Source organism: Propithecus coquereli, unplaced genomic scaffold (genome assembly GCF_000956105.1).
Source record: "Propithecus coquereli isolate 6110/MARCELLA unplaced genomic scaffold, Pcoq_1.0 Scaffold163, whole genome shotgun sequence".
NCBI lineage: Eukaryota > Metazoa > Chordata > Mammalia > Primates > Indriidae > Propithecus > Propithecus coquereli.
The window spans coordinates 3,740,257-3,750,846 of NW_012140858.1; the positions used below are offsets into that span (position 1 = coordinate 3,740,257).

A 10,590-nucleotide genomic window follows, 5' to 3' on the forward strand; every position below is an offset into this window, starting at 1 on the left:
GCCGATGCTCTTCTTGAATGGAGCCAAGCCAAAGGCAAGCTGAGGAGAGAAGACCACCACCGCCAGGTCTCCTGCTGCCAGAACAGCCCGTTAGGAGGCGAAGCTGCCATCCTGCCCTCAAGGTGAGTGAATGACAGACACCCCAAGCCCCGTCTTTACCAGGTGTGGGTAAGTACTCAAAAGTAGAGGATGTCTTAACTCCCATCACCTGAAAAACTTCCATCAAATCGCTCGTGTCACAGCGTGAAGAGGCTGGTTAGCCAGGGCCAGCCTCCCAAAGGGCGGCGCTGCCCTCACACCATCCTGCGCGGGGGGTTCCTGCCAAGTGAGCTGTGTGGCATTCCTGAGCGAGCGGTTGAAGTTTAACCCAGGCTGGCTGTGCCACCCACGCTAAAAGTCACGAGTCCTGCTGTGGCCTAAGGAATCCTCCCCCACGCCTTGAACATCACAATCAAATGAGGCCCGGAAGCCCTCACAGCTGAAGGACCAGCCTCTGGATTTTTAAAAAAATGTTTTAAAAAGGAAAAACAAAAAGTATGTTTCTTTGTTAAGCAGCCACATTTATTTTGTAACGAATAAGTTGAGTGGGACCAGTAACTTCGAGAGAAAAACTTGAGGTGAGACTATTTAAGAATCGAGTGACTCCAGGGAAGGGACATCCGCTGTGCTGAGGACTCCCGGCGCCTTCTGAGATGAGCAGTGTGAATTCCTGTGACTCAGGGTCACCCCATCCCACCCCCAAGGGATAAAGTCAGGATACATTGATTTTTGTTGTTGTTGTTTAGTGACAAATGGTAGCAAGTGTCACAGAGACAAATGCTTCGGGGACCAGGCAGGTTGGCGAGCAGGGCTAGTGAACCACCAGGTAAGGCCCTTCCTGGGGCTGGGGCGCAGACATCTGTCTCTACTAAGCTCTGGCCCGCTGTTGGCATCAGGATGCAGACCCAGGGCTGCCAGGACGTCCGTTTTCAAGAGAGTCGAGAAACCCAGATGTTTATGTGGAAGCTGAGTTTTTAAATGGTGAATTCAGAGCTGTCAAAACACAGCCCGAGCGCCAAACATCCGCCCGCTGGCTGAGCTGGCCCGCACACCTGTAGCCCGCACCCTCTGGTGTAAGCATCTGTCTTTCAGTTCAGGTCACCTCCAAATACCGCTCTTCAGAGTGGCCCCTTCACACTCATCGACGGCTGGCCCTGGTGGGAGGCACACATGGAAGGGCAGGGTGCAGACAGGGCCAGGGGGACATTTGCTGGTCAAGAGCTTCTGCCACGTCCCTCTGAACAGTTGCCGCCTCCCTGCTCCTGTCCCCATCGTCCTGGCCACGACCACAAACACTGTTCCTCAGGACCGTCCTCTCTGTTGGAACCTGGAAGCCCCAATATCAGGACCTTGGGGGAGACAAAGGGAGGGTCTTGGTGCATCTGACCCAGGGAGCTGCAAAGCTTTCTACACCCAGATCCTTGCCTCCGAGCTCATCTTCTCGACAAGAGGCGTGGGATCCTCTCGTTCCTCTTGACGGCTCTCTTAACAAATGGGCCAAGGGTTATGAGAGGCAAACCCTGGACTGAACTAGCCACCGGCCCTTAGGACACAGGTCACCCCCCGGAGGAACGTGGGTCCTGCCTGGGCATCCGCTGCCGGGGTCAGCTCTCCACTTCACAGCACATGAAGCCGGACAGCATCTATCAGGCCTCCGGGTGGATGCAGTCAGCGAGAGATGTTTATAAATTGGCCGGGCCATAGCGGCTCACACCTGTAATCCCAGCACTTTGAGAGGCCAAGGCGGGAGGATCCCTTGTGCCCAGGAGTTCGAGACCAGCCTGGGCAACATAGCAAGACTTGTCTCTATAAAAAATTTAAAAATTAGCCGAGCATGGTGGCACACACTTGTAGTCCCAGCTACCTGAGAGGCTGAGGCAGGGGGAATCGCTTGAGCCCAGGAGTTTGAGGCTGCAGTGAGCTATGATCAGGCCACTATACTCTAGCCTGGGCAACAGAGTGAGACCCTGTCTCAAAAAAAAAAAAAAAAAAAAAAAAGATTTCTAAATCAGACGTTTTAAGTCCAGTGTGAATTTACCAACTGGAGGTTGAGAGTTGTGTTCTTGGAGCAGCGTGGTCCTGGAGCTGCCCGGGACAGACAGCTCACCTGCTCTCTTTCCCGAGGGAGCCGAAGCCAGGTCAGACCGAGGGCTTCTGGCTCTGGGCCAGGGCCCAGCTGGTTGCCCCAGACAAATGCAAAGGAAGGCTGGTGAGCATTCTCCTTCCAGGACAAAGGGCCAGAGTGGGGGTCCAGGGGAGAGCATCCCGGGGCCATGCAGAGACACAGCAGAAGGCTTTCCAGCTCCTGATAGCTGGTTCTGGGGACTGGGCTACAGTTGAAATAAAACGCTGGAGAGGCATTTGGTGCGGCGAAGGACAGGGACACTATTTCAGGCATCTGTGGGCTGTGTGCCCTGAGCTCCCTGGGCACACTAAGCATAATTATTTCTTCTGACCCTGAGTCACTGATGACCCCCGCCAAGCCTCTCCCAGAAACAAGTGCCCACAGTTTCTTCTTCCTTTCTTTTCTAGCTTTATTAAAACAAAGCAGAACAATCCCATTTCGCACTACTGTGGAGTAAATAGAACTGTGATTTATGTTTCATAATTTGCATAGCAATTTCGCGTACTGAAGGCAGCGCTATTACATCCCAGCACGTGCCTTTCTCACTGCTGGGGAAAGCTGGGGTACCCATGCACCCGCCTCGGCTTTGTCCCCCCTCCCCTTCTCCCACCTCGTTATGCTTTGGTGACAATGAACACTCAGGACACTGACTTTCAGGAGTTTACAATTTGCTTTTTATTTGGACTCAGGTTGCTTGGCCCCAGCCTTCCACAGGGCCCTGGGACGGACCCTGGCCGCCCTCCGGCTTACAGATGGGCCAGACATCAGCTGGAGATACGCAGCAGCTCCTCGTCCCCTGTGGACACAGACAGGCTCAGGGGGAACCCTCGGGATGGGGGGAGTGGGGAGGCCTCCCAGGGGAGGGAAGGCAGCTGGAGCCGGGGGCCAGAAACTCCTGCTTGCCGAGTGGCTTATCTGCGAAGGGCATTCCACAGGAGGATCTGATATTTTGCCTTTTGTCTTTTACCATAGGTGCCATTCTCCAGTGGGAAAATCAAGGTACAGGAATCTTGAATGGCTGCCGTTCCCTGGAACGCTATCGCGCTATCATTGTATCAGTACGGTCACTATTAGTAGCAGTTGCCGTTAGTTGAGCACTAACTCCATGCCAGGTCCTGTGCAGTGGGGAGGTAGTGGGGTACTTTGTCCCATTTTACAAGAAAAAAATTGAGGCTGAAACTGGCACTTGCTCAATGTGGCCAACCTAAATGTGGCAGCACCAGAATGAGCCCGGCTCTGCCCAGCTCCACAGCCAGCCCTGCACACCCTCTACCTGTGCCTGGCAAAACACCTCCCTGAGTGCCCAGTGCCAGCTGAGGTCGGGCCCCAGGTTTGGCCCCATTTCACAGAGGAGAAGCTGAGGCCCAGAGCATGGATGGGCTGCTCACCAGGTACGGAGTCCAGAACTCAGCTCTGCAGACCCCCGGCCCCTACCAGGGCTCTCCCACCTAGACCCTGACAGCCCCTTGACCCCGCCTGGCACCCCGCAGGGCCTCCTACCATCACCGGGGATGCCGCAGTACTCCTTGCACTCCTTGTCTGAGTAGAACTGGTTGCCGTTGCCACCGCAGCCCCCATAGATGAACTGGACGCACTTCCCCTGGACAGCATCAAATGCCCAGAGCTGGTAGAAACCGCGGCAGAGGCCACGGACTATGGGAAGATTGCAGGCCGCTGCGGGGTAGAGAGAGGCATGGTGTGTCAGTCATCCTTGCAACCGTAGACTGAGCATACACGGGACTGCTCAGCCTGGGGACCCTGCTCATCTAGAACACCTCGTCCCTCTTTGGCAGATGGGGAAACTGAGGTTCACAAGAAAAAAAGCAACTTGCCTGGGGCCCTCTCTATCCAAATGTGGAATTCCTATGATTTCAGCAAGCTTGCTCTGGAGTTCCCCCATGGGAACCCTCTCTCAGGTACCTTTTCAGTTGGCAGGTGGTTTATTGGGAGTACAGGCTCACTGGGTGCAGAGTACACAGAGGCGGGGCCCGTACTCACCCACGGTTCGGCAGGTCTGCAAACACTCCTTCTCTGAGACGAAGTTGTTGGCATTGCCCATGCAGCCGCCATACTGGAAGGGCTCACAGGCCATGGACGTGCCGTTGTAGAAATACCTTTTGGTCATTCCCATGCAGGGTCCTGCCGAGTAGCCCAGCTGGCAGGAATCTGGGGAGAGGCAGACAGCAGCACTTCCCCATGTGTACTGAGCACCCATAATGAGCTGGACATTTAATATGCATCATCTCATTCAGTTTGCACCTCGACACTTAAAGAAAGGATTATCAATTCATTTCTAGATGAGGAAACTGACCCTCAGAGAGGTGAAGTGACCTGCCCAGAGTCACACAGAGCTAAAATTCAAAACCATGTCTGTTGGACTCCAGCACCAATGCTCATTCCATTCCGTCATGTGGGGAGTGACCCACAGACCCACCATTCACCATGTCGGTCATGTCTGCCCCCAAACTCTGTAATAGTGGTTGATGTCTTCACTAGTCCCCGTGCCGCCAGCCTGACCCCTTCACTGAGTCCCACTCCCATGCCTTTGCTCCCGTTGTTCCTTGCCCCTGGAATGCCTCCCTCTGTAAAACTACCTGGATGCCTGGACACAGCATGGACTCCCCCTGACCCCTCCATCCTCTGAGCTCCCCAGCCCCTTAGCTGACCCTCCCGTTAGGGCCCATCATGTTCTTCCTTGGGTTCCTCTCCCACCAGACCAGAAGGTCCAAGACAACATAGGTGGCCTATCTCCGTGGCCCCAGTGCCTAGCACCGGGCCTGGGGCAGAGCAGGGTTCAGTATTTGCTGAGGGTGTTGGAGAGGGAGCTGTTCATAGACAGTGTCAACTACACAGAGCACCCTCACACCCTTCCCCACTTGCTCCTGCAAGAGCACTGACAATCAGCCCAGCAGGCTGTTACCCCATAGACCAGATGAGGAAACCAAGGGCAGGAGGCCACACAGTCACCCAGGCAGGCAAGGACTAGCTTCTTATCATGGAGCTGACAGTCCATCAGCTCAGGACCATGCCTTATGCCCCTCTCTCCCAGCAAAACCCCTAGCACAGTGCAGACTACTTGATTTGCCTTTTCTCAGCCCAGCCCTTGAGTCTCTAAAGTGACTTCACAGTGATGGGAACATCTAGGGTGAGCCAACCATGGGCCGGTCCTCTAGAGCATGGCAGAAAGGATGAAAAGGTAGATGCTCGCTACCTTCTTTCTTGATGACATTAGATAGTTGTTGCCCAGCCCCTGATCCTTCATCTTCTTTAGGTAGCACAGCCCGCCGAGCCCTCTGGGGGGAGAAAAGAAGAAGCTGTTACAGACACCTTGCTACTATTGCTCACCTGTACCCCTGGAATATATAAATAAACCATTTGCTTTGGGGATCAGGGCATAGATAGAAGCACAGCTACTGGACTGGCTAATGGACTGTTCCCAAAATCATCAACCTGAATTCCAAAATGGGCATCAAAAGATAGATTTCTGGTCTGAAATGAAAATCAGAACCATGAGGTATAATAATACCCCCATATCCAACTTCCAGTTGAAGTGCCTAAAGAAATACAATAATGGAGAAGAATCTCCCCTAGAGTTGGAAATCAAGGGAAAACAGCATTCCCCCCATGCTAGAAATGTGAAGGCATTTTTGCATGACAGAGTGTGGGTGCAACTGGTTTGCAGGAAGGATTGACCAGACCATCATTAGCTGCTTGCAAAGGAAAAAAATCCATCCAGAGAGAAAGAAGGGACCTCAAGACTGACCTTAACTCCTGGCTGTGGTAGTGGGGACTGCAGCACAGGGCAGGCTGCCAAAGCTGTCAAGAGGATCTCTGGGTGTAGAGTGCCCTGAGACAGGATCCCAGGGCAATTAAAGAAGGGATTAGTAAGGAACTGCTAGCCACCAGGTAGCCGTCCTGTCCACAGGTAAGACCTGGAACTTGAAATGATAGAACTAAAGTAACCTCAAACTTTCCTTTCTGCTTTTGAAGTGCAACTTAAAACTGTGAAAACTGCCAGGGACTCCCACTCTCTGCCAGACCCATCTCAAGCTGATGACATATATGTCTTCCTTGGTGAGGGTGGAGGAACAGAGAAAAGTTGTGGGACAAGTTAAATGATGCTGCTGCTCAGAAGAATTAGACTGAGCTGAAGAAATATCCCCACTAAACACAGGATGACAGAAAGAAACAGGAAAAAATTTAAACCATCAGTGAAATTCAAGATGATAGGCGCCAATAGAACAGAAGCCAACAGTGATGGAAATGAATATGTGGAAGAAGAAAATGATTGGACATAGAAAAGATGGTCAGTTTAACCACATAGTAGAGATAATAAACTGCAGCTTAGATACTATGGGAAATAATCCACATAATGGGGATTCCAGAAGGAGAGGCAATCGATACAGAAATAATAGAAAAAAACTTTTCTGAGTTGAAGAAAGACCTGAGTTGCCCAATTGTAAGAAAAAGGGAAATCAAAAAAATTAATGAAGAGCTCCTTCTTGGACCTTCCTAGGGACAAAGGACAAAGAGCCTGATGGCCCTCAGAGTAAATGACAGCATGTAATACAGAAGCCCCAGAGCAAGATTCTGAGGGTTATGAGGGAAAAGGGATCCTTCGCTCATCCAAGCTGTTGACCATATGATATAACCACAGAAAGACATTCTCAGTCATGCAAGGGTCTAGAAGTTTGCCACTCATGTATCTTTCCTGAAAAAATTACTTGTAGACACATTCCCACCAATTGAGAAGTGAATCTAAATGCCAGACATTGAAGATCTTAAAGCAAAGAAAGCTATAAAGCCAGTAAAATATATAGTTGAATAATAAATAATTGTTAAAATAGTTATGCAATTTAATGTAAATATTTTCAAATTCTTTTTGAAAATGTAAAAAATGTAAACAATGTCAGATCATATCAACAAACTTGAAAGGATTAAAATAAACACTAAGAAACAGAAATTTAGGTGTGCTATGTTTCTGGCTTATGCAAGAGGAGTCAGTTGTTTCATTCTTGACATTAATAAAGAAATATAGATTTTGTTGACATCTAGATTAAGATGGCAGATTGAAACTCTTCTCAAAATTTCTCTCCCCAAGCTCATGCCTATAATCCCAGCTATTTGGGAAGCTGAGGCGGGAGGATCGCTTGAGCCCAGGAGTCTGAGGCTGCAGTGAGCTATGATCATGCCACTGCACTTCAGCCTGGGTGACAGAGCAAGACCCTTTCTCTAGAAAACAAAAACAAAAAATTCTCTCCCCAACACCTAACATAGCAAAAAATTATTTTAAAAACGCAGCTCCCAAATTGTCATCAATATCACTTATACAAAGAAAGGGGCATAATTTAAAGCCAAAAACTTTAAAACTGGCAATTAAGAAAAGAAACAAAACATTCTGGACCTAACAGAATGGTTCGGCAGGGTGTAGCCCTTAACATTTAACTGTACTTTCCAACCTCCAGGACTGGTAATGTCATCAGATTTATAATTCTTCCTAGTACTTCCAAATCCAGAGAGAAGAAAGTTAAGGGCCCCATCTTTTCCTTTTCTGACAGAGGAGTAGTAAAATTGGCTTCTGGGGAGAAAGAATAAAAAAGGAAAATAGATTAGAGTTCAAGTCTAATAGAAGTGAAGGTTCTAGGGCTGCACAATCTAATGCCACATAATCTAACAAAGGATGTGTTGCCAATGGACAGATGTATATCACAACATCCCCAACCAGATTATGAGCCTTATATAGAATACTTAACAGTCCTTCAAAAGAGAAGCAGAGGAAGGGTGTTATGAATTGAATTGTTTCCCCCCAAAATTCATATACTGGAGTCATAACCCCCGATACTTCAGAATGTGACCTTATTTTGAAATACGGTTGTTGCAAACGTAATTAAGATGAGGTCATTAGGGTGGTCCCTAATCCAATATGAGTGGTGTCCTTACAAAAAGGGGAAATTTGCACACAGAGACACGCACACATTGAGAACACCATGTGGAGATGAAGGTAGCAGTTGGGGTGATGATTCTACAAGCCAAGGAACAACACCAAAGACTACCAGAAAACCACTAGGTGAGAAGTATGGAATGGAGTCTTTCTCATAGCCCTCAAAAGGAACCAACCCTTCCAACACCTTGATCTTGGACTTCTGGCCTCCAGAACTATGAGACAATAAATTTATGTGGTTTAAACCCCCAGTTTGTGGAACTTTGTTACGGCAGCCCTAGGAAATTAATACATAGGGTTTCTTTTCACCCGTCCCCCTCCACCATCCTCTTGGACTTCAGAAAGGTGGATGAACAGCAAATACCTAGACCTTATACTAAAGGAGGATGGGGTTGGGGGAAGAGGTGGGATTAGGCTCAAATTTGGTGGGAAGAGGGCCAAGGAGTAAATGATGCCCCCTCCCCATCATATCAGAACAGTCTAGATAAAGCTGACTAAGCAGGGGCAAGCTAAAGAGAACTGGTACAGAAACTACCCAAACCACCTCAGAAACGAATACAAAAATAAATAACCTGAACAAAGGAAGAGCCCAACTGTGGTGGACACTGTCATAAACTGCCGAGATTTCCCCTCAGCAATGGACTTCAGCTGCCGGAAGTGCTGCTGTCATAGGTCAGCCCTCGGAGGTCAGTCCCTTTTGGAGACTGCCTCCGCTAAAGGGCGCCATCTTACCCAGGTCACACTCCCTTCCCAGACTGATCACCATGGGGGTATTAAGGCCCTGCCCCTTTGCACCATCTTGGGACAATTTTGAAGGGTTGTCCTAACTTCAGAGGGCCCTGTAGGGTTGGCTGAGGCATGGTGACTTCATCACAGCTCCACTTCTCCCTCTGCCCAATGCTGCCTTCCTGCCTGCCCGCCCTTCCACAGGTGTTTATCCTGGGAAACCCGACCTGGGATACTGGAACAAAATAGAACTCAAGGAACAGAAGGAAATGCTTCAATGGCTCCAAGCTATGAATCACTTCATTAGAAATTCATGCTAGGAGAAGGCACAAAGACGAAATGCTAAAACAAAGAGTAAGATGAAAAGAGAGAATCCAGGCCTACAAAAACAAATTGAGAACCAAAATAACATAAACTCAGAGCTAATGAATAAACTGGAAATAGAAATCGTAAGGAACAGATCGGAATGACTGCTAAAAATGGAATGACAGGCATAGGGGAAAGGCTGGAGATAATTTCAACGAATGCAGATGAAACAGACAAAGAGATGAAAGCAGGTGGGGAGAAACCAGTAGATGTGGAAGACAAAGATGCACCCGGATGAGAGAATAAATGTTCCTAAGGTGGCAAAACCCAACAGAGGGAAGGGAAGATGAAGTCAATGACATAGAGCAAGAGATTTCCCTGAAATACCGAAGAAACGTCATCTGTATATGGAAAGAACACGTTGTCTTTCAGGACATTTTTATATAGAATTTTCAACACCAAGACATGTCCTGGTTAAGATGTTGACATCTTAACCAATGATAGAAAACGTTTTCCCAGGCACCTGGGCGGAAGAAATAAGTTGCCTACTAGGAGAAGAAATATCACACTGGCCTCAGGCTTTTTCACAGCAGTGATCAGTGCTTGAGAGCAATGAAGCAACATATACAAAGTTCTGAGGGAAAGAAAACACGACCTGAAACTACTACCCCCAAGCAAAATGGTGTTCAAGGATCGACATTCTCAAACACAGAAGAATTCATGGATTGAAACACCCATGAACCTTCCACAGAAACACCACTTGGCGAAGAAATGGCACTAAGTAAGAGATTAATAAAAGTAAATAACTCTGAAATGGAGCAGCTGTATTCAGTAAAGGTGAATGTAAAATCCACTAAAATATAGAGCTACTACTATACACTATGGATTATGGTGACACTAGATGGGAATTGTACCAATCGGGATGATGTAAATGACAAAGGGAAGGGGAGATGGAACAAAGTTCGAGAATGCTCATGTCTATCTTTCAAATCATGGAGACAATAAATATAGTCTTTAAAATTATATATAGTGATACCAGTCTCTTACATGTCTCTTCATAACCTTGACTTTAGAAGAATCTTTGGGACATAAATCCCTCATGGTGAAAAAAATATTTGAAGTTCAAGAAGTCTAGTTTCTTTCTTTTTTTTTTTTTGCAAAAATTCAAGTAAAACTACAATTAATGCTTTTAAAAATTAAAGATAAGCATCTGCAATATAAGCCCATTTAATAACAGTATATCTCCAAATATGTTCATCCATTTATTATTTTTTTTGATCTGTCCTTTTATGCACACATATATATGCTAAGATTCCCTGGAATGATGTGAAGGCTGGTAGCTTTGAGGGATTTTTTTAAAAAATTTATTTGTCTTTATACTTTTCTGTATTGTTTTAGTTCTTTACAATAAGTATATATTAGTTTTATAAAATCAATGGTCATTTTTCTTTAA

The 10,590-nt window shown here is 47.6% G+C and overlaps 1 protein-coding gene across 1 annotated transcript in view; it reads right to left on the reverse strand.

Moving 5' to 3' along the window:
- Positions 1-2,815: 2,815 nt before the first annotated feature.
- AMBP (alpha-1-microglobulin/bikunin precursor) overlaps positions 2,816-10,590 on the reverse strand; it is a 14,421-nt gene continuing 6,646 nt past the window's right edge. The window contains exons 7-10 of the mRNA XM_012641195.1: positions 5,376-5,457; positions 4,163-4,330; positions 3,665-3,838; positions 2,816-2,960 (exon numbers count right to left, since the gene is read on the reverse strand). Of these exons, the coding sequence (XP_012496649.1) occupies positions 2,929-2,960; positions 3,665-3,838; positions 4,163-4,330; positions 5,376-5,457 (456 nt within the window). The 3' untranslated portion in view covers positions 2,816-2,928. The remainder of the gene's footprint in view (positions 2,961-3,664; positions 3,839-4,162; positions 4,331-5,375; positions 5,458-10,590) is intronic.